Source organism: Eulemur rufifrons, chromosome 20 (assembly GCF_041146395.1).
Source record: "Eulemur rufifrons isolate Redbay chromosome 20, OSU_ERuf_1, whole genome shotgun sequence".
Classification (NCBI taxonomy): Eukaryota; Metazoa; Chordata; class Mammalia; order Primates; family Lemuridae; genus Eulemur; species Eulemur rufifrons.
The window spans coordinates 38,773,218-38,800,140 of record NC_091002.1 but is presented as its reverse complement, the minus strand read 5'-3'; the positions used below and the strand labels follow the sequence as shown (position 1 = coordinate 38,800,140).

The window sequence follows — 26,923 nt, the reverse complement described above, 5'->3', positions numbered from 1 at the left end:
GTAACAGAAAATCCAGTTTAAATCAGCTTATACAATCAGGAGGTTTTATTTAGCACGTGGTACCAGAAAGTCCAGAGGTAGATCAGGTGTGGTTTGATCAAGGCTCCAGCTTGATTTCCTGGCAGCTCTCTTGACTCAGCCTTCCTTTTTGTATCGGCTCTGTCCTCAGCTGAACTCTTTGTGGAAATAAGTGGGCTGTAGCAGGGGCTGGTATTGCTTTTGCAAGCCACAGCCCCTCCTTCAAAAGAACACTGAGCTGTCTTTCCCTAGAGGCCCCCTTCTCTGGTCCAAATTGTAACATTCCAGCCCCTAAAACAACAGTGGTCTGACACGTGTGTTCTACCTCTGGGTTCAGCAAGGGAGTTCAGTTGCCCTAAAAGCTCATGGGCTACAGGGGTGGGGAGAGGGGACAACCCTGTACTCTAATATGGGAACGTGTTAGAAGAGAAACCCAAAGTTCACTACACATTTCCCAGTAGCTTGTGAGGCCCCCAAGGGCTGCAGCTGCCTCCAAATAGCCTTTGTTCCCCACCCAAGCCCAGCCCCAGTGCCTAGTACTGTGCCTGGCACATGGTAAGCATTTGATGACATGAAGGATCAAATGCATCCATGTCTCCCTGTGACAGAACCTGTCCCTGCTCCTGTCCCCACCTCCCTATTCTCCTCCAGGTCATAATACAAAATGGTGTTGTACACCAGCATTAACAGGTGAACTCCGCAGAGCCCATGGCTTCGTGGGACAATGAATTGGGATTGGTGGCCAGCTCAGGGCTGGGCTGGTTAAGAGTCTAGAATTTCTGAGTGAGGAAAAGCCTGAAAGTCTCAGGAGCCACATAAACTTTGCTGACGGAAAATTCCATCCACTATCCCTGCTGGCCATCTGTTAAGTTAAACAGCTGTGCCTGCTAAATCTTCGAAGAGTAACTGGAAACTACAACATTGTTATCAATGCACTAATGGCATCAAAGACAGGTAATGATTAGCGACACCTTGTGTGTGTGTTTGCTTTTCTCACACACCTGATCTCACTTTGATCTTTGAAACACCTCTGGAGTGGTTTTTACCCTCCTAAGGCCTCCAGGGATCAGAACAAAAGGTCTTTGCATTCTTTAGGATCCCTTTGGCTGCAACAGCGGTTCTCAACTGGGGGAGATTTGGCCTCCTCAGGAACATTTGGCAGTGTTTGGAGACATTTTTAGTTGTCACAACTGGGGGAGTGGGAAAAGCTATTGGCATCCAGTGGGTAGAGGCCAGGGATGCTGCACAAGACACAAGACAGTCCCCATAACAAAGAATTATCCAGCCCCGAGTGTCAATAGTGTCAAGGTTGAGAAACTCTGGGCTATAAGTAATAGAAAATCCTGTCTCGCATGGTCTTAAACAATAAACACATTTCCAATCTTGCAGAACCAGAAATCCTCTAATGAGGTGGATCCAGGATTTTATCAGTCAGTGGCTCTGTGTTATCAAGGACTAGGCTATCTGCCCCTGAGGTCTCAGGAAACCTACAGAATTTGCTCAGATTCCATCCCAATATGAAAACCTCCAAGGGAAGGAGAGGCCATTTCTTCTTGGGGTGTGCTTAAGGGCAGGCAACCTTTCCCAGAAACTGTCCAGCAGAACATCTTTTGGTCTCATTGGCCAGAACCAAACCAGGTGTGGCCAGGGGACTGGGACCACTGTGGGCCTCCCTGAAGCACGAGGCTGCTCAGAGAACACTGGATTCTGTAAGAAGTGAGGAAGAAAGAGAGGAAATGGATGCTGGGGAGGCAAACAGTGTCTGCTATGTCTTCTAAACCCTGGTGTAATATTCAGTGCGTTACAACTCGCCCTTCTTGAAGTTTAGTGTGTGCACGAACCACCCGGGAGGCTCCTGTTACAAAATGCAGGTTCTGATTCAGCAGGTCTGTGCTGGGCCTCGGATGCTGCATTTCTGACCAGCTCCGAGGAGATGCTGATTTGATTGGCCCACAGATCACACCTGGACTAGCAAGCCATCACGTGATGCCACTGATAGCATAAAATATACCTTCTTAACCATTTTTAAGTGAACGATTCAGTAGTGTTAAGTATATTCACATCATGGTGCAACCAATCTCTGGAACTCTTTTCATCTTGCACAACTGAAACTCCATAACCATTAAACACTACCTCTTCGTTCTTCCCTCCCTCTACCCCCAGCAACCACGGTTTACTTTCTGTCTCTGTGACTTCAACTAGTCTGGGTACCTCATGTAAGTGGGGTCATATAATATTGGTCCTTGTCTGTCTGGCTTGTTTCATTTAGCATAATGTTCTCAGGGTTCATCCCTGTTGTAGCATATCTCAGCGTTTGCTTCCTTTTCAAGGCTGAATAGTATTTCTACTGTGCATACCACATTTCTTCTTCTTCATCTATCTGTGGACAGTTGGGTTGCCTCTACCTTCTGGCTATTGTGAACCATGTTGCTTTGAATGTGGGTGCACAAATATCTTTTCAAAATCTTACATTCAATTCTTTTGGATACATACCCAGAAGTGAAATTGCTGGATCATATGGTAATTCTATCTTTAATTTTTTGAGGAATCACCATATTGTTTTCTGAACCACTGTACCAATGCCATTTATTCTTTTTTTTTTTTTTTTTGAGACAGAGTCTTGCTCTGTTGCCCAGGCTAGAGTGCCCTGGCATCAGCCTAGCTCACAGCAACCTCAAACTCCTGGGCTTAAGCGATCCTCCTGCCTCAGCCTCCCGAGTAGCTGGGACTACAGGTTCTTCCCACCACACCTGGCTAATTTTTTTTTTTTTTTCTATTTTTAGTAGAGATGGGAGTCTCACTCTTCCTCAGGCTGGTCTCGAACTCCTGACCCCAAGTGATCCTGCCACTTTGGCCTCCCAGAGTGCTAGGATTACAGGTGTGAGCCACCGTGCCCGGCCCAATGCCACTTATTCTTAAACTTGACAGCACATTAGACTCACATGGGGAGATTTACAAATTACTGATGCTTGGGTCCCTCCTTCAGAGTTTTTTAAAATTCCCTAAATGGTTCCAGCATGATTTGCTGGGATGATGGGGTCCCAGCTAAGAGGCACTTTACAGTGGAGTCTGCAGCGTCTGCGCAGCCGTGTGGCCCATGCTCGCAGCTCCCAGGCAGCGTCCAGCCCCCCTCCCCGAATCACCGGGCGCACCGTGTCCTCATTAACCATCAATAGGAAGACTTAACCATGACCCTGATGACTTTGAAATCAGAGAACTTCAGAGCAGGCAGGACTCAATAACAACCTGCTCCCTTTTTTTAAAATTAAAAAAGGGATCTTTACTTCAAAGGAAGCTTTACCTGGAATCCCTTTATATAAAATAGATCAAAGCAGAATGACTCTGTTTACTTGGGAATGGGGGGAGAGCACCAGAGAGCCCCCTAGACACACGGAGCCATGTCCATGGCCCCCAGGGACTCCCCAAAACCCCTCTCTAATCTAGCCTAACGCCTCAGTTCACCCATAAGAACCGAGGCCCAGTCGCTGTCTGTCTCCCAGGGAGGGACCCCCTCTCCTAAGGCGGGTGACATGTGCTGAGTGAGCCGCAGGGCTGGCCGTGTTATGTCACGGTGAGCCCTCAGCCACCGTGTGACAGAACTAGGCAGATGCCCCAACATAATCCCACCCTGCGAAAGTTCTTGTTTTACAGGGAGTTCTCTCAATGACGGTACTTTATTTTGAACCGCAAAGTCCTGTCTGAGGAGGACACACTGGCAGGAAATGACTTCAATCCCTTCTCGTTTTAGATGCTTTGAGAGCCACCTGTTTAAATAAGGAATAAAGGAGTCAATGGAATTTAATCTGGATTCCCAAAGGAATGACCTCCCAGTTGCAAATGTGTGACATCCTTTAAAGGTCATTTTGAAAAGCTTTATGACACGCCTTTATGAGGAGGGGATCACAAATCCGCCCCTATCAGATAAATGGGGTGGGGGCTGCTCTAATGCATAGCCACATAGACGGGTATTTGGGGCTTGGGATGCAATTTCCAGTGGGGACATTATACACAAAATCAAAAAGTGACATCTCTCAACAACCACCGTTGGCTGGAAGTGAAGTTGTTACCCTGACAACTGTACAAGATGACACAAAAAATGACTCTCATTCAAGTACTATTGTTTTCTTGAAAGGTGAATTTTAAAAGTGGTATATTTCTAAATATATTATTTTATATAACATGTGATTTGACGTGTGTGTAATTAAATTATGAAATCAAACGGTGTATATATAAGGTTATTTTATCTATGTCCCTAAAAACTTATATATTCAAATGGCAAAAAGGCATTTTGGGGAAGTTTTCTTGCTGGGAAAATGAGGGATTATCTTGTTCTCATGTTTGCTTTATATTTGGGCACATACGGTCTTGCCTACCCCAGGGAACTGAGCTGTTAATATCTAAATTGCATGTTTTGTCCTTACCTATCATTGAAAGTAGGTAGTGACAGGGAATACTTCGGGGGGAAACCTGCATCTGTGGGAACATTGTTGAGAATGCCTCTACCCACATTTTGTTCTATAGAAGTATCCCACATATTTCTTTTGTAATTTAATGCCAAGAAAAAAATGTACCTTTCAAAATTGGTATATTTCTACCTTTATGATAAAAAGAATTAGTAAACATTCTATTTCCCTTTTCATTCCACCTACTAGGAAGCTTTGCCCTACATATCATGACTGTGTAGAGAAACCAGCGTGGATTAACTCCTCCTTCACTTCATAGTCATATTTGGTTCTTTTGCTCAATGCCTTCATTTTCTCTTTCGACCTTTACTTTAAAACTGAATTCATGAACTCAAAGTACTCCCTCCCTTTATTAAAAGCTGCTCTACTATATAGTGAAAGCCTCAAAGATACGTAGAATATAAATATTTCCTAAACCAAGCAGATTTATGGGAAGACTCAAGATCCACCCCATGCCCTCAAAACACTACAGGGTTGTAGTGTTTTGTAGAGACCCCATCTCTATGAAAAATATATTTTTAATTTTTTTAAAACTTAAAAAAAAACAAAAACTTAGCCAGGTATGGTGGTCCACACCTGTAGTCCCAGCTACTTGGGAGGCTGAGGCAGAAGGATCACTTGAGCTCAGGAGTTTGAGGTTACAGTAAGCTAGGATTCCACCACTGCACTCCAGCCTGCGTGACAGAATGAGGCCGTCTCTAAAAAGAAATGAAATAAGATAATAAGGTGGTAACACCTTCCTTTGACATTGGGGTCTGACTCTGAGGAGCCCTCTCCCCCTTAAGCAGTTAAGGATTGGAGGAGACTGTGTAAGGCTGCGCTCATACATTAGAAGGAGAAATGCCTTCCTCTTTGGGTGGAAGTTCATAGCCTCGAGAACTTCCAAAGGGTTCCATTTTGTAAAGTCAGCTCAGGAGCTACTTTTCAGGGTTCACCCTGCTCCCCGAGTTACTTTCTCCATGAGGATTGCTCAGCTGGTGGGACCTGAGGCTGCTCCTTGCCGTCTTTGCCACCACCTTTGAGGAGCCCACCAGAGACAGAAGCTCTGAGAGAAGGAAAGGGACAGATTCCCCAGTAATCATGTGCAGGCCTGGATCTAGCCATGCCTGAAGGCATCTACCCTTGGACTTTTCCATTGTGTCAGGCACAATAAACAAAATAAGCATTTCTGCTTAATTCTGTTTAAGTTGGGATTGTGTCATTTGTAACAAAGAGTCCTAATTAATAGACCCCCAATATTCACGTATTCACTTACTCATTCAGCAAGTGTTTATGGAGCACCTATCACACACCAAGCACTACGCTAGGCACAAAAGCGTTCCCATTCCATCCAGAGAGTCGGATCGGTCCCATGGATTAGGCACCAGGAATGGAAGAAATCATTTTCCGATGACTGTTAATACTCATCATTCAAAAATCAAGGTAATATTTGCCTTCCTTGCCCTTAGCTCCAATTCTACAATGGGAACAAGATCTTTGATTTCGCTGCTCCTTGATGTCTCTCTTGCATGTTACCATTTAATGGAAGATCTTTCTCTTGATGGGCCTACAAGTGATGAATAACCAAGTAAATTCAATGATTCCTGAGACTTTCGCTGAGCACTGTCTGTATGCAAGGCCTTGAGTTAAGTAAGTCTATGAAGCCACAGGACAAGGCCGTCTGCAGATGCCTCTCCTGGAGAAAACTTAACCATCCCATGGCAGGACACACCACTCAGGGTGTACTGGCTGTAGGCGGGGCATTCCCCAAGGCAAGGGCTCACCTCTTCAGGGAACTAGGAGGGAGAGGGCAGGTCGACTTCATGGACTCGACTCTACTCACTCACAATCTGGGTCTGAAGGCTCCTGCGAAATCCTGCTGGAGGAGCTGGGTTGGGGTTAAGAGACCCGAGTCTGATCCCAGCTCTGCCCACGATCAGCTGAGTGACCCTGGGCAAGTCACCTCCATTTCGTATTTATAAAATCAGCATTGAATTAGCTGGGGCTCATCATTCTGGTTCCTTCCAACATTTTGTCTCTCTGTTCATTTACAGTCTTTAAATGGTCCAGAATTCATACAGGTCCCTATTCTACCATTTTCAAATTCAAAAAGCTCTGAAATCCAGAAGTTCTTTTTGGGGAGCAGGGCAGGGGAGGGACTTAATTTGGCAGCAAGCCCTGGCCTGAACTGACACGAGGCTATTTATAATCTTTATTATCCCACTTAGTGTGAATATTTATACATTTCGCCACAGGAATATTAATGGGTTTGTTTACAGGGTGCTAAGCCAGGCTCTACTAGGAATGTCTGTAATATACAGAATAGACACCATATTGCTTTTCTAAAATTATTTTTAATCTGAATTCCCTGAAACTCCAGTTTATCTGAAATGTACATGTCACTGGGCACCCTGGTTTCATCTGGCAACCCCCTCCCATGTTGCCTGATTCGGCGGAAGGCCCCGGACCAGCACACGCTCCCAACCCTGGGCTGCCTGCGAGCTGCAGGGCCAGGGTTTCTTCCTGCTGGGATTTCGCTCCCACTCAGCCTCTGTTGGGCCAGCCACTTGTTCCTCCCTCTCTGGATCTGATGAGAGCCACAGACGGATGAGGCTCAAAGCTGAAGGAGAAGCTGAATGATCACATGCAGCCAGGGAGATTGTCCCGGCAGGACAACATGCCACTCAGAAGTCACCTCAGAGGCAAACGCTAGTTTGACCATCAGCTTGTACCTGCTCACGTGGAAAGAAGGTCTGGTGCCAGCCTGGGCTCACCATGGGACCAAAGACAGAGTATGGATCTCGGGAGAAATGAAGCCAAATCACGCTGGCCAAGTGAGGGTTCACGCTGGTTGAGCACCTACTATTAATACATGCCTGCCTCTTTATGGCTATTGTCACACTTAGTCCTCAGAATTAATTTTGCAACACTGGAGAATTGTTCCTGTTTTTAGAGATGTGGAAACTGAGACCCAGAGAGGCAAAGAGGGTCGCCTGCCTAGTAAAAGGCAGTGACAGGCTGTAAGCTGAGGTTTGGGCAGCCCCAAAGCCCAGCTCTTTCCTCTCCAGGAATCAGAGCAATAAGGACAATTTCAGCAGCTGCTGTCCCTGCCCTGCCCATGTCTCCCCAGGGCTCATGGTTCCCACGGCAAGAGCCTGTGGCTCTCTTCCCTGCAAGTGGGTGAGCGGTCAAGGTTGGAGTGCTGGGATGGGACCCCTGGAAGCAGCCCCCGGCCGGGACGATGTGGGTAGGTGGGTAAGTATCCAGGCCCCCGCCCCTCAGGTGGGAGGGCTCTGGGGCGTGTCCCCCATCATCTTCCAGATGTCCCCAGTGGGATGGAGCCTCCATTGCTCGTGGCAGTAACCTGCTCAGGGCTGTCTTCCCTTCGCTGTCTCCCTTCCTCACTCCCTTACTTATGTGACCTGGATCCCTTTTCAAATCAGCGACTTGCACTTAAATTAGATTCTCAGGGTCAGGGACCCAACCTGCAAGCTTATTCAGGCTTACCGAGCACTGTGCTAAGCTCTTCACAAGTATTATCTCATTTAATCCACCCATCACGTGATGACATGTGTTCTATTATTATCCCCATTTCACAGATAAGACACATTAAGTGACCTGTGTCATTGCCTGGCCTCAACCCGAAGTGTGCCTCAGGCTAATGTCTGTGTCCTCAATCACTGAGGCTCTAAGCAAGGTTTCCACTGGATTTCTGGGTGATTGTTTTCTCTCCTTCTAGCTCCAGACTGAATTTCTCTACTTAGGTGCAAATACAAACAGGGGCTGCAGCAGTCGGCTGTCAGCCAGGGGACGTCTTGTGGCATAGGTGGAGCTGTGCTGCATTTTAGGCATTGCTTTCATTTAGGTCCGTGTGCCTGATGTTTTCCTCCTGTTCTTTGCCAGAGAGAATGGCTCGCCCAAGAGTTAAGTTTCCTTTATTCCTCTGTTCTCACGCTTTGTGCACCCTGCCCTTGTCTTCTGGGCCAAGCACAGTGGTTCCAGTGCCTTCCAAGGACCCTCCAGCCATCGAGTTCCTCATGTCTCTAGAGGCCTGTGAGGGTGTAGGCATGTGCGTCTGTGAGTCTCAATTCAGAATCGGCTCTAAGTGACTTGCCTGATCGTCCCAAATGCAAAGACCTACTTAAGATCCTTTCAAAAAGAAATCACTAGACTTGTTGGCTCTGGCTTCAGAAAGGGGGGCTCAGCAAGAGAGTTCTGCCTTTCTGATTTGTCTCATTCAAAGCCAAATTCTCAAGGTCAGAAAGAAAGGATTTCCCAAAGATTGTCATTGCTTTTGTTGATTGCATTATCATCTGAGCAGTATCTTGCAGAAAGTATAGGAAGGAGTTGCAGTAATATCTGGATACCTTTTGGTGTTTTGTAGCCATCAAAAGATAAGTTTCAATGACCTTTTTAAAATTAGGGACGCTTTGAGCATCTATTGAAAGTTCAGATCAGGGGTTACAAAAGCCATTTTTTTTTTTTTTTTCATTTTAAGTGAAAAATAATCAGTGAGGAAAAACAGTGCAAGGGCAATGATAAACTAGGACTGACATTTGACATCCACTGGGGATTGTTACAAAAGTGGACTGTGGTTTATCGGGGTCCTACACCCCATCTAAAGGAGGTAGCCCCCTCTCTGGAATGTGGGTCCCAGGTGACTAGATGCTGTGAGTTTTTTCAAGAGAAGCCCTAAATTTATATTTTTATGTACGGGTTCCCAATTTTTTAATGCTGGGCAATAATTCAAATATTCATAATACTATGTGGACCCAACAAAACAAAGCCATGCTACCAGTTTGCCTGCCTCTCCTGCTATAGACCTTTCTTCCAGAAAAATGCCTGCTTGCACATATAAATATAATTTGACATCATATTTTAGGGTGTTGTGGACCAGGTACCTCAGGTTGGGAGCCCCTGTAGTCAAGTTTCAACTCTTAGGAAACCTTCCTCTTGGGTGTGGTTTCCTTGGGACACCTTCTGACCTTCCCGGAAGAAGATCTACAAACATGTGCCACCATTCTTACCTCTACCGTGCTTCCACCTTCCCACCCAGTGGCCAGACATTACTCCCAGCATCTTCCCTTAAATCCCGGCCTGGATTTTCATCTCAAAAGCACCCCTGGTGTTTGCGAACCTGTTTGAAAATGCTAGGGTATGGGCCCCAGTCTCTTCCCTCTGGTTAGCCTGTGAGTGCTGGTGACATTTAGATGTCAGCTACACACACCCCACTCTGCTCACAGTATCTACTTCTCTGCATGGACTTTGGGTAGAGTCACCTGGAAATGACCAAAGACACACACATGCTACCCCTCCTCCTTTACAGAGAAGACTCAAGAAAGCCCTCCATGCCATTCAGTGCTCTGAGCTGCTGCCGTGGGCACCTTCAATGCTATTTCTCTCTGAGTGGCATTGCAGGGGCAGGAGAAGCCAAGCCAGGGCATGGCTGGACCTGTGTTTGCTCTTGGCTTTGCCCCTTATTTGCGGGACACCTGGACCAGATCCTACCTCTTCATCCCTGCCACCTTACTATGGATGGGCTGAGCACTTTGCTACTTCACAGATATTGTCTTATTTAATCCTCAGGACAAAGCTATGAGACAGGAACTCATTTTAGCCCCATTTGCCAGACGAGGAAAGAGAGGCTTAGAGAGTTTAATAACCTGCCCAAGTTCATAGTCTTGCACAATGTATTCAAGCCAGAGCTTCATTCTTTCATGTTTAGCTAATACCCGTGAGTTCAGCCAATTAACCAATGGCTGCTTTTCTCCTCTTGATATATGTGGGTCATGACAATGCCTATGCTGGGTCATTGAGTGGCTCAGAGCTTATATGTAGTGTCAGGACTAAGGAGGGTCTCATCTCAAGAATGGTGCTGTTATAACGATTGCCCTCATGTCACGCCCCAGCCCTGACGCACAATCTCTCCCTGGATTTGAAGTGCGTGCTTGGCTCCAGGAATTTCACTTTCCCTCCGGCCCCTCCTGCCTGGCGTTCTCAGTGTCTGGTGCTGACTATCGCAGCTTCAGCCAAGCTTCGAGCCTCTTCAACCTCACTGATGGCGTCACCGTTCTGGTTGGGTGGCCGTGTTTTCCTAAGTCCTGACCCATGGAGCTTTCTGCACTTTTCAATAGTTCCCTCAGGTCTGTGGCAGCAAGGGGCGTGTCCCAGGCAGGGGTCAGCCACTCTGGGTGCCCGTCAGCCCTCACAGAGGCAGTGCCATGGAAGCCCATGAGCTGTCATACAGGGATATGTGCAAGAAAGGAAAACAAACAACCTCCAGACAGAAGGAACACACCCACTGGGGGCCAGGGCCACCGTGAGGTGCAAGAAGATGCTTCTACACAGCATGAGGCATGTCATCAGCACAGCAGCTGGGGATAATCTCTGCACTAACTAGTTGCATGACCTTCCCCAAATCACTTTCCCTTTCTTGGTCTCAGTTGCTTCATCTATAAAATGGGGGGAGCAGAGTTAGGTTACTAATTTCCAAACAATAGCCTCCCATCTTCCCCCCACTCTTTGGGATTCACAGTGCACTATGGCTTATTTAAGGCTCTGGCAAGTCCTGCGCAGCAAGGGAACTGCTGACCTGACCTAACCTTCCTTGACCAGCCTTTTAAGTTACATCAGTGAACATCCTTTGAACCAGTGTTCTGTGGAACTTGCCTTGGCTAATTTTCAAGCTTCTTCTGGTACTAAAGATCTCCAGTTCCGCAGTCCCTCTGAGTCCGTGCGAGGGGGTAGGAGGCCTGGTTGGCTGTGGGCCCTTTGGAATTTCTCAGCCATCACAAGAGGACTCCAGTGCCTGCTCTCATGGCCGATTGGGGTAACTTTCTGGCTTCCCAACCGTTCTCTCTCCTTTCTAATTTTCCATGGAGAATCACCCCTTTCTGTCTTCATTCCGTGTGGCTTGGGTGGGGCAGACATTACCACTTGGCTCCACGGGGCATACACATGACTGTGCCCGGATATAGAAAGTTCTATTGGCCAGAGCTGGCTACAGAACAAATCAGAAGTGAACCAGGACCAGAGAGTTCAAGGTCAGACTGTGTGCTCTTGGGCTTTGGTGCTCCGTTAAATCCTTTGAGGTTCCAGTTTTCTCCAGGGTTACATGAGCCTCTTCCAGCTCAACAGTGGTTCTAAATTATCCACAGCAAGATGCCAAGTCCACAAACAGTTGAATTCGGGTCTCACCCGGAGAGCACAATCAAGGCCTCATCCACGGTAACTGGCAGCAAAGAGGTCTGTTTATCTGACTTCTTTGCAACCTCATTTAAACTGCCAATTTGGGGCTCCCTGATGTGAAAAAAGAACAGAGCGTGGCTACTATTTCAGGGCAACACGCAGAAGGGAAATTGCCACAATTAGCCAAAGCTGATTTCGATTAGCATATTTTCTTCTTCGGTGCATAACATCTGTTAGTGTGGAAACATCACCCTATCTTGTCCCGTCGGAGCTAAAGTCCCAGCCAGTGAACTGGGCAGGTCCACAGGGAGTCCCACATCGGCCAGGACAAAGTCCAGGAGGGGCAGTTTGTCTCCGGGAAAGGATAAGAGAGGAAAATGCTTCCTCACCCAAGTTGAGAGGCAGCAGAGGGAAACATAAGTTCTCCCTGGGGTTGTCCAGATCTGCTCTGTCATTTAGTGTTTGTGACATCTCCACAAGTACCCTAACCTCGGGGGCAGTTACCTAACCGTCCTCATCTGAGAAATGGGAACGAGGACACCCACCTGAGGGACCGAGGGGAGGAGCACGTGAAATATCTCTGGGAACACGCAGCATGCAGGAGGCGCTCGGTAAATTGGTGGCTGAGTCACGCTCTGGACAGGAAGGAGCCAGGTGAGGAAGAGAGATGGCACAAGGCTGTCGGGTCAGCATTCGGGCCTGACTCCTCCATTCCTTTGTTCAACACATGTTAACTCTGAAGACTGGCCCCATGGCCTTGGAAAACTCCCTTAACCAGCCTGGGTTCCGGTTTCCTACCTGGGGCGAGGCAGGTTGGTGCAACTGATCTCTGTTTCCTTCTAGCTCTCCCCACCAGACCTAAAGTTCGCAGCCCCCTCTAGACGGCCTGACCCATCTGGGTTCAAGCATGAAGGGTGGGCAAGGTATGGAGACCCAGAAACCTACAAGCTTGGATTTGGAAACAACCATTAAAGACCTTTTGGTCCCGCTCTCACCTGATCACAAGAGCCCTGTCCCCAGCTGTGCTGACGGAGGCCCCTGGCTGGCCAGGGCACTCGCACCGCCTTGCAAAGCTGCCCATGCTACGTTCAGAGCGCTCTAATGCTGGGGACAGTTGATGTGAATACACATTTCAAGTTAATGTCTCTCTCCGAATGTGGCACCCAGCACAGAACATGGCCCTCTGTTTCTGTATCTGTAAAATGAGCTCTAGAATGCCTGCCTCACAGAGGTTGGGATTCAGAGCAATAGCGCAGGTGACCATACATGGGAGGTGTGTGGCATTTGCTCCCTCCTAGCCAAACACAGGTCCAGGACCACAGGCCCCTCCAGCACTGGCCCCTGTGCTGTTCTTTCTGTTTTTCAGTGGGGCCTAAGATGGGGCTAGGACGTTCTCAGCATGTTTGGTAAACTGCTGGTGCCATGGGCTCTCGTGTGCGAAGTGGAGGTCATCGACTTTAACCCATCACATATAAGACAAAGGAAGGACGTCAAAGCCTGAGGGTAAAGGATTTCCCTGACCCCCACCTCCTTTCTGCCTTACACAGTCAGGTCAAGTCAGGAGCCCTCTCGAAACTGTGGGGTCCCTGTAGAAACCACTCCTGCGGGCGAGGTGTGTGCTGCTGTGTAGACCTGTTGGCACTCGCAGATGGCCAATGGCCCATCTGGACGCATGGAGCTGACGGATAGACCGTGGGAAAATATGAAGAGGCCACAGAGGGGGAGGCTGGCTCCACCTCCTTGTGCCCTGAGCTGGTTCCCCTGTTTGTTGTAGAAGGTCCCTGGGCCTCAACCACCCTTAACCTACTGCTGGTGGTCCAGCTGGGAGGAGCCAGCATCCTCCTAGGGAGACGGCTTTGGTCTCTGCCCGCATCTCCACCACCTCTTCAATTTTGCTTACTTTCCTGTTGTTCTAATCCATCTACCCACTTCCTGTCACCATCCCAAAGCTCTCTTACTGTCCCAAAAGGGAAGAAAGAGATTTAGTACACCAGAGGGTCATGGGAAACTGGATTTTAAAAGAGGCAGAGTGCGTCTACAGCCATACCACCCCTGAATGTGCCTTATCTTGGCTGATCTTGGAAGCTTAGCAGGGTCGGGCCTGGTCAGTACTTGGATGGGAGACTCCCTGGGAATATTGGGTACAGCGGGCTATAAAACATTAAAAAAATAAATAAATAAAACAGCCAGAGCGAGAGGGCGGTCTCCAGGAAAGAGGGGCCATCACACACATTTTGGAGGGGAGGGGGCTTCAGCTTCCCTCGCAGCACTGTGAAGCTAACTCTGCTCACACTGTTGTGAAGTGTGTATTATGGCCAGTGGCTGCCTCTGACCTCGATTAGGGCTGGGAGTGATGCTCCAGTGAATATGCCATCTGAGAGCCTGGTCTCTCTGTCCCAGAGTGTCTATCAATAACACAAGTGACCTTTGTCCAGGGAGCTGGCTCAGGTGGCAAATCGAGCCTCAGAGGTGATGAGTACCGCCTGCTGCAGACGGTTGCCCGGCGGAAGAGGCTTGGAGGAAGGGGTGCCTGCATCAGGTGAGTCAGCTTTCCTAGGAAGAGATTTGGGCTTGTCCTGGCACACCCCTGGCCACCAGTTTGGCCCATCCAATCCTATGCGAGTTTGAGTCCCCAAGGTGCTCGGCCAGCCAGCTGTTGGTGCTTGGGGAGTTTGAATACTCACCATGGGCACCTGATAAGCCAGTGTGAGCAGGCGGCTGGTCTCAGTTGTCTGGATCTGTAACTGCAGGCCAGTCTTAGGAGGTCAAGCTTATGTCCTGGGCCAAGGGGCAAATCAGTCCCAAGATCCTGTATGGACCACATTGTGATGTCACACTCCTGGGGTGGCCTCACAGGAAGGGCTGCTGCTGTGGCTGCTGGCATCAGGGGACAGGGCAGGTCAGGAGCAATGCCCCTCCAGAAGATATGGACACAGCTGGGTGCCATTCCCAGCTGGCACAGCTGGGGCAGCAGTGCAGGGTGCCTACTATGCAGACAGCATCAGCCTGGGAGACAGTTCATAAAACCACCCGCTGCCACTTGCTGCTACTCTTCCTACCCCCACCGGCCTAGATCGACTCGATCAAACCAAGCCCATCTTGTATACAGTTTTCCCACGCAAAGTGACTTATGAGGGTACCCAACTCTGCACATTTTCTATGATTGATTTAAAATTCCAGGGAAGCTTTTCCCTCAGCTGGTACACCCCTGACTTTCCCTACTGCCCACCAGGTGTGGCCTCAAGGCAAGCAAAATAATTTAAATACTGACTCAGAAAAACAAACAGAAACATAAATCTGCCGTCCCTTCCCCCTTCCCCCCAGTTAAATCCAACACAGATGTCTTTTAGGTTATCTTCCATAGTATACATGCTGGGCTGCTTTCCATTGTTGGTAATTGATAATTAGGTATAATTTGTATTTAATAAGCCCATCAAGAAAAGAAAAACTCACAAGAGGGGGCAAAGTATAAAACACTTCTGGAGGTTCTATCCCTCTTTTTCCTCTGGTGCATGGGACTGGGGGTGGGAAGCATTCTAACCAAAGAGCAAAGGGCTCTGCGTTGGAAACTGTTGGGCTGCCCCAAATTTTACAGTCTAAAACAGTGGGTCTCAAACTTTAGGGTGCATTAGAATCACCTGGAGGACTTGCTAAAGATACAGATTCCTGGGCCCCGCCCCCAGCGCTCCTGACTCAGTAGGGCTGGGGTAGGGCCCAAGAATCCATGCTTCCAACCAGTTGCCAGGTGATGTCGATACTGCTGGTTATGGGACTAAGCTTCAAGAATATGTAAGGATGCTGGTGTCCGGAGCTTGATCCTAAAATGGTACTGCTAGCTGATGGCAGCATTCAGGGGGTGCTGGAGACCAAACAGGAGCTGTAGCTTTGGGGCCAAAGCTGGCTGAGCTCTCTGGGTTCAACCTACATGCTTTATGGAGGATCCGTTCCTTGCCAGGACTGAGCCAGGTGTTGGGGAGGCACCGCTGACTCTGTCAGTGCCCTGGGCTTAGCCTCCTGGCCTTATACCTTCATTGCACAAAGTGGCCTATCAGATGCCAGCACCTGCGTCTCTGTGTGGGGGAACTTTCTCCAGCTGTCGGAGCCTACCCTGCCTCCATGCAGGGCAGCTGCAAGTGCCGGGAATTAAAGCTTCCCAGGAATATCCTCAGCCAATGACCATTAGCAGTTGGTGGATAAATACCCCAGCTCCCTCCCTGCTCAGGTGGGATAACTTGGAGCTGTGCTCTGCACCATCTCCCCGAGGTCCCCACGGGACCTGGCCCTAGGTGTCCACAGTGGTAACTGGCTTATAACACCCCCCATATTGCTGCTCCCTCACCTGCCCCACCTCCCACTACCTGTGTTTTTGGGATCAACCCGCAAATAAACTACTTCCACTCAAATCCTTGTCTCAAAATCTGCTTCTGGGGGAACCTAAACCAAGACACCATGAATAAGGAATGGTGTTTGTCCTTGATAAGTTCACATATAAAGGTGCGGGAAGACATAAACTGGCTTGGTACAATTTGGAATTTCTGGGAATCACTGGTGAGTGTCGGGTTTCAGGGCAGATGGAGGCGTTCTGCTGGTTGCCCTCTGCAGTACCATTAAGGACGCCTTGAGGAAGCACGTGAGCTGATACACTCGGGGAGGCTTGGTGACCCGGCCCATAGGCCTTTGCTTCTACACAGGGAGGCCTGAGCATGCTACCCCCAGAAGACTGATTTGCTACACAAATTTCTCCTGCTTTCCACCTCTCCAAACAATCCTGAAATAGGAATATGGAGGTAGAGCTTGTGTCATATAAAATATGGCTCTTGCTCACGCTTTTGGGGAGTGTCAGATGCTTGGAGAAGGCTTGCTAAGGGTCTCTCCCGGCCTGTTAGGACCAACGTGCTTTCCTAGGCGCTGAGCCTAGCACCGTGCGATGCCCAGCCTCGTGCCTGCAGTGTGGCAGGATTAATCCAATTCTTCCATTGCCTCTGCCCCACGCCTTAGTTCCCACCCCAATCCTCCCACATTCTCCTCCCACCACCACCATCATCAGCCCTCCTAGAGTGCCCCCAAACACATGTACAATCCCAGTGAAAACACTGCGTGTGGCGAGAAAATATTCTTCAAGTTGGAGTTCCCAGCCCTCCAATCAGGCGCTGTATGTACAGAAATTCTGGAATTGCACTCAACGGACCCAATGGCTGCTTGCCCGGTCACCTCCACAGATCATTCTTAGGGGACAAGACAGGTGTATGCATCTGTTAAAATGCATCAACCTGTACACTTAAATGTGTGAATTTTAAAGCATGTAAATTATGCCTCAATAAAGGTGAATATATACACATATATGTATGTGTGGTGTGTATATATATGATATATAATATTAATACACATATACACATATATACAGACACACATTGCTTGCCTAGAGGAAAAAGCTAGAAGGAAATACACTAAAATCCAAAAAAATGGTTGTGTTTCATACATGAGATTATAGAAGATTTTTTTCTTTTCCTAGATTCACCAAAATTTTACCTATGTGTATTTTTTATATAATACAATGACAAATATTCTTTTCTAAAAATTACAAGCTGCTGAAAGCAAGCACTTATGGTGGTCTACAACATACTAGATTTTAACACGTTTGTGTGAAGAAGTCTATGGATTTTTTTCCCTGTATGTCCACCAACTGACGTTTTCAAGCCAGGCTCAAATCTCTTGTGTCTTACTAAGTCAACCATAATATTCTTGCCAGAAACAAATGCTGTCTTATATCATCCACCATCTTTTCAGACATTGTTTCTCTTTAACCACATCATGTGCTCATCAAGGGCTGGGATAAAATCTTTACTCTTTGTATTCCTGATAGCGCCCAGCACAGAAAAAGCACAGAAATTAGGAGAACGTGGATCTGAGCTGGCACAGAGCCACTACGTACAGTGGCACAGGTGTTCACCACAGAAACTCCAAACAGTGATACAAATGTCTCCCCTGCTCTGTGGATGGTGCCTTCTGGAGTTGTGCAGAGTCCTTGGTCAAAGGTCCTGTTCCAACACTTCCTAGTTTTGTGACCTTTAGGAAGTTATCTCCTGAGCCTCAGTTTCCTTATCTATGTAATAGGGTTGTTGGCATGATTAAAATGAGATGATGTGTGTGTTCAAAGCCCTCTGCAAGCTATAAAACACTCTACCACGTTAGATGTAATGTTTCACATCACAAAGCTAGCCCCTGCCTTCCTTTCTAACTCTTCACCCCTTGTTCATTACTACTACTTCCTTACCAGCTTCACTCAGTTTCCTGAAATCGTCAAACACGTTCCTGCCTCAGGGCCTTTGCACATGCGGTTCCCTCTACCTAGAAGACTTTTGTTCCCACATCTTCCCACAGCTGGTTCCTTCTGGTGATTCCGATTTCATCTCCAATGTCACTTGAGGCTTTACCGAAGCACCTAAAATAGATTCCTCTTCGCTATCACTTTCCATCCCTCGCTCTGTTTTATTAGCGCTACTTCAAATTATCTTGCTTGTTTAATGCTGATTTTCCACCCCCAGCCCAAATCTCCTCATGCACAGGTTTATGTCTGTTTTGTCCACTGCTGTATCTCCAGCCCCTGGAGCACAGTAGGTGCTCAAAAATCATTTACTGAATGAATGAACAAATACTCATTGACAACTAGGCCACACGTTGTATGTATTCAGCCCACCAACTATTTTGCAAAAATGAGAGAAAGCAAACGCTACTTGTTTCCACCCCAGTGGCTGAAGGAATCGGCCCAAGATGTGCCTGGCGGCCACAGGTCTAAACACTTGCCACTGATGGTCAGGCTCTAAGTCAGCCTGTGTTGTGAGGATGCGGGGAATCGGAGGGCATTGTGCTGCCCGCCAAGAAGGATGCATCCAGAACACCTCGGAAAAGGGTTTCTTCCGACTGGACACACCTCTCCTAGCCAGGTGCTTTGTTCCTTTCTCATTTCCCCGTCTTTTCCCCACTGTGAGCAAGGAAATCAGACCAATCTGCCTTACGTTTGTTCCTTGTAGCTTTCAGCGTGGGGCTTCTTTAAAGTTCTGGTGCCGGTGTAAGCCCTGCCAACGCCACAGTGGAATTTTCTAACCCATGCCAAAGATGGAGCTCATTAATTTTCGTGCCTGAAAGAAAGAAAACACGTCTTTAGGAATTGGCGTGTTTAGCGCTCTGCTGAAGGAGGGTGAAGCCTCCCTGTAAGGAAGATTAATCTAGGTTTGTATTTGTAGGTGGGTCACTCAGGGAAACACCAGCACACTGCAAAGTGCATGGCCTATCTCGGTGGCCGCCTGCTGCCCGCGGGTGACTTGGGCAGAGGCAGGAAAGCACCCTCTTCCTCCCTAAGGTGCCCACCCAGTACATTTCCAGAAAGTTCTTCTGCCCTGTCTCTTTCCTCCTCTTCTGAAATGTACATGGTTCCTGGAGGGGGTCATACCCAAGTGTGGCTTTTCAAGCTGGGAAACAGGCTGGGTCAATCCCCCAGTGCCTGGATCTGATGCTACCAGGTAAATAGCTGGAATCTTTTTACACAGTGGCAGGCAAGCAATTTAAAACACTCTTTTATATTAAAACAAGCAATGTATCTTTATAAATAGAAACTAATGTAGTAGGGAAAAAAATTTAAATGTCACATCAGGGGGTTGGAACTTCAAGTGATTTTTTACATTTTTCTTGATACCTTCTCTATATTATCTGTATTATGTATTCATATGTATTACTCTTATGTCATAAAAATAACAATGAAACTACTCCCATTTTGAGAAAACCTGCTTATGTGCATATATTTTGGAGAATACAAAAATCACATAGGTGTTTAACATAAACATCCATGCCTTTCTTGGAGGACACACCCCTCTTCCGCATCCACCTTCACTCTTCCCTGCCATTAGAGGCAGTTTGGTAAAAATGTTTTGGAGGCATGGGATGGTAAGTCAGTAAAACTTTAGTGTGAATTAGTCTGAGGTCTTCTCTCTCATACATACACTGCCCCCACCAGATGGCATCTAGAACACCGGGAGAATGTAGACTCACAATGGAATGACACTGGAAGGAAGAATGAACGTTGCCTAAATTAAACCAGCTAACCAAATTCTGCCCAGGCCGGGAGTTTTCTGACCACACTGACCATCAGCAGAGTACCGATGGGGCTGCAGGCTATGTTCTCACTCCTCCAAGTCTGATTTTTCTGCAGTGTCCATTGAGATCAGAGGCTGGGTCGGCTGTGCTGAGCTGAGACAGTCTGCTTGATCTATTAGCTGGCTGAAGGGCCTGCTAGGGTAAAAGCAGAAAGCTGAGCTCAATCACCCTAGCGAGCCCTTTCTGAATTTTTATTTTACTTTCTTTTTTTTTTTTCCCTTCTGGTTTAAGGACTTTCTTCAAAACTCTCACTCATGATTTAAAAATAAAAAAAAAAAGCTGATTAACAGAATTTGATAAGAGCCACACGATGATTAAGTGGTTGGGGAAGAAAGGTTTAAGGAGCTGCAGTTTTTAAGTCTGGAGGCAAGAACCTGAAGGAAGGAATCCAATAATGATGTTTAAGTACCAGGCACTCGCTAATCAACCGACATGCACTTCGAGAATGCTTAGCGGGGCCCCAGCATTGAGCCTTAGCTCTGCCCTAAAGCCATGAAGACTTTAACAAATAAGTACACAGTAGAGAAGTGATTTAAGATAGACAGAAGAAAGGACTTCCTGAAGCTAAAAGCAGCTCATTGCAGAAATGAAATCACAGAGAATTTAGAAGGAAAAAAGTATGACTCAGGCCTTTTGTAAGATTTTATAGTTATTGAAGAGTCATGATTCCTGTATACAGAATCTACCAGTGAATTTTGGTGCCCAGTTGTGTCCAGGTGGCTTCCAATGGGAGCTGGTAGGGCAGGGGACAAGGGGGGGGAATATGTATCCAGAGGTTCTGTGAGGGAGCAGTTCTGTGGGCTTTTCAAGGGTAGAGAATAACCAAGTTCAATTCAACTTTGCACACACCCCCACCCCACTGAGGACACTGAGATGGTGCCTGGCAGACTTAGTGCCAATTACAGAATGATGACCAAAGGCAGCACTTGAAAGATGAGAGGGTGAGGATGGCGCTCAAGGCTGGGGGGAGAGGTGTGCTTTGGGCAGGGGCATGGGTGGGCACAGAGAGAAGAGGCGGAGCTTGGCAATTGGAGGGAGACACTGGTATATGGGGGGGGTCCACAAAAGTCTAGCAGAACAAAAGAGAATTGATGTGGTGCTGACCCTTTTAGGCTCCTGAGGTGGGGGGCAGGACAGGAGAGAAGTAGTGGAGTGTGCTTAGGTGAGCAGGATGGATTGCAATGAGAAAGAGGGGCCAAAGACAGGTTTGTCCCTCTCAGCTCCCGTACACCACTTGACCCTGCGAATTTACTGTGGAGCATGAACCACAGGCTGAACGCCAGTCTGTTGAATTATGATCATCTGCCTCCCATCGACACTAGACTATGAATTCATTGAGGATCCTATTTGTCCTGTTCTCTGTTGAGTTCTTAGCAGCCAGTGTAGACTGTAGCATGCAGCAGTGCTCCACAAATGCTTCTTGAATGAAGTAAACCAGAAATAGGGGATGAAGTTCTGGACTACAGGTCCTGAGCTCTTCATCTCTGTCAGTCTCAGAGAAGAGCCTAACTAGCTAAGCCCCTTGAATCTGGGCTCACCTACACAAATACATCGTGTTTATTTCTGCTTGTTTTCTTTGGCTTCATCCATCGCCTTGAGAAAGGAATGCCCCCTCTAGCTCACTGATCCCAGGAAGACGGGGTGAGCCAAGTGGGGCAGAGCTTCTAAGGTGCCCCAGCCAAGCCCAGGCCAGGGGGGTTCCCCACCTACCACCACTAAGAGTCCTGTGAGTGAGCTGGCCAAGATCAGCCAAGCCCCAGCTGACTCACAGATGTGTGAGCTCCAATAAGAAGCCATACTTCTTTTAAGCCACTGAGTTTGGGAGTGGTTTGTTACACAGCAAAAGCTGATTGATACAAGACTCTTTTGTGGGTTTTCCTTTCTCTGCCCAGGACTCAAGCATTGGCTTTCTCCTGTTCCCTCCATGTACAGCTCCCAGCTCTATGGGCCGTGTGAGATCATTGCTGTCCTTGGGGTTTGAACTTCAACTGGTATGTTTAGGTTTCCCAACTGTATCACTGACCTTGACATCAACCCTTGAGCTTCAGACCCATAGGAACGATATCTCCACCTGGACTTTCCTCAGGGTCCTTGATTTCAACATGTCAAAACAAAACACAACATTCCTCCCAATTCCTGTGTCCCACCTGCTCATTCTTCTGTGCATCCTGCCCCATTAGTGACATCACCATGCTCCCTGTCACTCGGGCCAGAAATGGGGGCTCACACCTGGTGGTCACCAGGTCTCACTAAACACTCCTCATGGAGGACTTGTGCACCTCCCACTCTGACCACTGCCCCATTTAAGCCGTCCTCACATCTCACCTGAGCTTTTGCTATGGATGGTCTCCCACCTTAGCGAGTCCCTGATATAGCTGAGCATCGCAGTCACCCAAAAGAGAGAGGGAAGGGAGTGATCGTGGCTGTCTGTCACTTATCACAAACCCTTCCCTGAGTTGCCACCATCAGAGGGGTAGGCTTCCTTCCTGCAGGTACAGCACACCTTCCAAGACCTGGCACTGAATGTAGCAGTTGTGTGCAGGGACCCTCAGGCCAAACGCTTGTCCTCTGACTAGCCCTGTGACAGCGGGCAGGTCACTCAACTCTTCTGTGCTTCACATTCCTCATCTCCAAAACAGAGACAATAACTATATCTCCCTTATAGGGTTGTTCTGAAGGTTAAATAACTTTACATATTTGTAGGGCATCTCAAATGATACCTGACATGTGGTAAGACCCAAACATGTTCTATATTGCTGTAGGGACTTTTTTGTCCACATGACATTTTATCCTGTTTGTCGTCCTTTCATAGTTGTTGACAAAGCAAAACCTCTTTTGAAATTGTAAGATATTTTCATCTTTCTGCCTACTCTTTTAAAACATTTGCAATTTAGTAATAGAAAGCAAAGCACTGTCATGAGTTAATGGACCATACTAGGTAATTATTCTTGTATGTTTAATTTTTTCCAGTAAGAATGCATTATTTGTTTTTAATACACAACTAAAACCTAATATGTTCTCTTTTTTTTTTTTGAGTCCAGTTGATGGAAGTATAATTTGCTTCCAAACCAAATTCACCCTCTTTAAGAGTGTACAATTTGATGAGTTTTAGCACAGCCATGTAACTACTACTATAATCAAGATATGGAATATTTACATCATTCCGAGAACAAAACGTTCCCTCATTTTCCATTCACCTTCGGAGACTCATGTTCTCCTGCCCTCTCCTTCATCATGCAGGCTTTGGCGATAGCTCCTAGTTTTCCCTCTTGCATTGCATGATCTCAGATCATCATGTCTTTCCTTGCCCACACTGTTCCTCACCAGGTGCACCCTTTTTGGCCTGGCCTCTTCCCACTTCTCCTTCCAGCCTCTGCTGTCGCCCTCTGCTCCCCTCAGTCTGGAGGACTCCCTTGCCTGGGGGGCTCCCAGATGATCGCTTAGGGCTACTCTCTTTCTGACTGCTGACTTTGTGTTGAAATGACCTGAGAGCCCCTCACTGGATGGCCCTTGGGGGATGGCAGGGACCTGTTTCCTAGGCTCCGGCCTGGGCAGCCGGGCACTGAGCAGACCGAGTCTGGAGGCTGGACTGTGGGCTGTGCTCTTTGTTGCGCTGCTGGAAGGCTGCATGATTTAGCAGATCTGGGCCTGTGGTGAAGGTCTGAGCTGGGGGATGCAATGCCTCTTACTCTCCTGACAGGCATCCCCCATCCATCCGGTCCTGGGGGTGGTTCTGGTTTTTCCAGATCTGCCTTGGGTGAGCTGTAGAGGCTGCACGGGGCTAGAGGTGGGGGGTCAGCAGGGGCAGCAGTGGCTGTGAGAGCCAGGCCACCTCAGGGGTGGACAGACCAGCCCTGACAGAGCCTGGGGCAGGGGCGTTGATGTCTCTGCTCAAAGTTGCATGAGGGTGACAAGGCTGGGGGAAGGAGTCTCCCAGCACACCCAGGGGCAGGGCCCAGGGAAAAGCGAAGGCTCAAACCAAGCTTCTCTTCCAGCCTGGAATGAATGTTGTGCTGAGGCCAAACCCAATGTTGAATTATGGGAGGGAACAGACAGGGAGCCCCTTTTTTGCAAACTTGTCTCACGCCTAAGGACTTTGTAATTTAATCATCCCTGCAACAGTATCTACAGAGCACGTATTTCCTGAGCCTCTGTTCCACGCAGGCGCTGGCTCACAGCGCAGAAGACATGGCTGGGGCCCTGACATACCCTCTGGGCACTCACCGTTCTGCCAAGAGCTTCTTGCTGCAAGGCTTTCTCTGGCCGACGGGGCATGGGGGCTAAAGTTCCCCCAAAAGGAGCCCTCACCCGATGAGGACTGGGAGTTGGTGGATAAATAACCACATCCTTGGCCCTCAGGTGGAACATCTCTGGGGTGTGTTCCACCCAGTGTCCCAGCATCCCCAGTGACATTGAGCCCTGGTTGCCCACAGTAGTCATTTGCTTAATATGGTGCTCCTTCCCACCCCACTTCTCCACCAGTTTCCTAGGATCATCCCCCAAATGGATGGGGGATGCTGCCAGGATCTGCTTCTGGGAAAACTAAAACAAAGACCAATAGCAAACAAGCTAAAGGAGGCCCCTGCCCCCGGACAGGCCCTCGAGGTCGATGGGTCCTTACCGGATCTATGCATCACACTAGGCCACTTGCCCAGCCTGGCGCCGTATACGCACCAGGCTCTCAACAAACACCAGTGAATGAATGAATGAATGAATGAACAAATGACTTTCCTCCCCAAACCCAGACAAGGAAGTGACTGTCCTAGGGAGTATAGTATACCCATGTTCAGAGAGGTTAAGTGGCTTACCTGTGGTCAGGTTGGACTAGTTGGTAGCAACTGCCAGCCAGAGAGCTGGGATTCTTGACTTTTACTTCAAGCTGGGGCTCACTGCTGAAAAATGACTGAGTGTTGAAAGCTAATCCAGGTTAATTCCTGCTGATTAATCATTAATGTGCTAAGAAACTGCTGAGATTAAAAATAGGAATGAACGGTTTAATTTCAACCCAATCCCTCTTTATTCCCTCATGAAGGGCCTGTATTTTTCACATCTTTCTAACAACTACGGTACCAATGACAAATGGGGGTTGAGGGTTGGAAATTGTCCAAGAAATAGATATCAGGCACAGGGTTCTGCAGCCACAGGGGCCAGGGAAGTGATGTGGGGCAGATTAGGCAGCTACAGCCCTTTTGGCCTCTTGGAAACCTTGATTTACAAAGAAGCTGGTTTTGATTCAAGTTCAAATGGTTAGCTTTAAGAGATATAAATGGTTAAAAACCAAGCCTAAAATTATTTTAATTGAAAGACTTATTTGACTATGAAGAGAGAGTGTTGGCTAATATTGGGGGAAAAGTCACGTAATGAGGAAGTATCAGTTAGTTGTTCAGTTTTCTGGGAAATAGGTGAGTTTTCCTAGGTCAGAACCCCCCACCTTCCCCATTACACAGAATAAAATGCCATAAGGTGGGCTGTGATTATTGCTCTGCCGGCTGCGGGTATCTCAAATAGACTGTGCCTCAGTGGTACCCTCCCTAACAATGGGTGCAATGACATCCACTTCAACTCCTTGTGCACCTTCTGGCTTTTCCATTCTAATCCCTCCATTTACTCAAAGAAATTCTTTCCAATGCTGATTGCAATCCCTTTGAAGATAAGAACTTGCCCTACCCAGGCAGACAGCACAACTTGTCCTCACACTCAGAGGCCCCAGGGGGTGCTGCTTCGCGGGAAGTTAGTTGGATTTAAATAAAGCAGTTTCCCTGTTTGTTCAAGGATTGAGCAACCCTGCTAAGGGTGACATCCATCCGCTGCTATCTCAGCCCGATGATATCCAGAGGAGCAGGCCCGGGGCCGCCGGGATTCGAACCTTCTCCTTGCTGCCTGGCCAGAGGTTGCCTCATGTCAGCGACTGCTGGGAGCGCCCCGGCCCAGAGTGGGCGGAGCCGGCGGCGACCCCCCCCGTAGGCGGGGCGTTCCTGCCCTGTCCCGCCCCCGCGCAGAGCCGAGCGCCGCGCCGCTCGGTCCCGCCCCTCCCAGGACCCGCCCCCCACGGCTCCCCGCAGCTCCTCCCCTCTCCCATTGGCCGAAGTGGAGACCCTCCTTTCGACCCAATGGCTGCCGCCGCGGCTCGGCCGCCCGCGTCCTGAATGGCCAGCGACCGGTAGAGTGGCGGGGCGAGGACCAATGGGGAGAGGCGGCTAGATGAACGGCTGGCCCGGGTGGGGAAGGCAGGAGGCGGCGATCCCGGCGGAGGGGGCCGTTCGCCAGCTCGGAGGCAGAAAGTGCCACGACTCCACACGCGCGCACGCAGCCAGCGAGCGGCCGGAGCGGACGGCAGACGGGGCGGGCGGCGTCGGGGTCGCGGTGCCTGCAGCTGCTCGGGGACTGCTTCTCAGTGGAGGCTCGGCCGGCTCCTCTCTCACGGTTCCGCGGCGGCGGCGGCGAAGGCGGCGGCTCCTGCCCTCTCGCTCTCCCTCTCGCGTCTCCGGCTGCAGGTAAGAAACTTGGCCGGGCCCTGCAGCGGCGGCGGCGCGCGGGCCGGGCGGTTGGGGGACCTGGGCCCGCCGCACTGAGAGTGACACGTCTCCTTGGCTGCCCCTCCCCCGGCAGCGCCGGCCCGCCCGCCGCCCGCCGTCGCCACGGCCGCGGACCCTCGGGGTCGGGCTTAGGGGGGTTGCTGGGCGACCCCCCTGCAGGGGCGTCGGCCGTGCGCGGCCCGCGGCGTGGACACCACGTCCCTCGCCGTGTGGGACCTGAGGCGGTCCCGAGGCGCGACGTGGCGACCCCTCCCCCGCGCCGGGCCGTCGGGCCGGCCCGCGCGCTCCGAAGTTGGGTGAAGAAAGTTGGCTGCGGCGCGGGGCGGCGCACAGCTGGCGGAGGAAGGGGTTAAGTTTCGGGAAGCCGCCGGATGACGTTGCCGGGCTGGAGTCCGGGCCGGAGGGGTGGGGGGGCGAGCGGAAGGCGGCGGAGGCCGGCCGGGGGGAGAAGGGCGGGATTGAATGGGGGGCCCGCGGGCCCAGCGCGCCCGCCTGCCGGCCACAGCCTGGTGGCGCTTCAGGAGGTTGGGGCGGCCTCCGACGGGGCGAGCCGGGGCCGCTGGGCTCTCGGCGTGGGGATCCGGGGCG

General features: G+C 49.2%; 2 protein-coding genes across 5 annotated transcripts in view; one reads left to right on the top strand and one right to left on the bottom strand.

Annotated features, from left to right (window-relative positions):
• BANF2 (BANF family member 2) overlaps positions 1-24,074 on the bottom strand; it is a 34,827-nt gene extending 10,753 nt beyond the window's left edge. Inside the window, exons 1-2 of the mRNA XM_069495771.1 lie at positions 24,024-24,074; positions 14,333-14,392 (exon numbers count right to left, since the gene is read on the bottom strand). Coding sequence (XP_069351872.1) covers positions 14,333-14,392; positions 24,024-24,074 — 111 coding nt within the window. The remainder of the gene's footprint in view (positions 1-14,332; positions 14,393-24,023) is intronic.
• A 2,160-nt stretch (positions 24,075-26,234) lies between these two features.
• Positions 26,235-26,923, top strand: part of RRBP1 (ribosome binding protein 1) — a 68,943-nt gene continuing 68,254 nt past the window's right edge. For all 4 annotated transcript variants that reach the window (XM_069496108.1, XM_069496107.1, XM_069496106.1 and 1 more), the window contains exon 1: positions 26,235-26,293. The gene's annotated coding sequence lies outside the window, so the exon portion shown is untranslated. The remainder of the gene's footprint in view (positions 26,294-26,923) is intronic.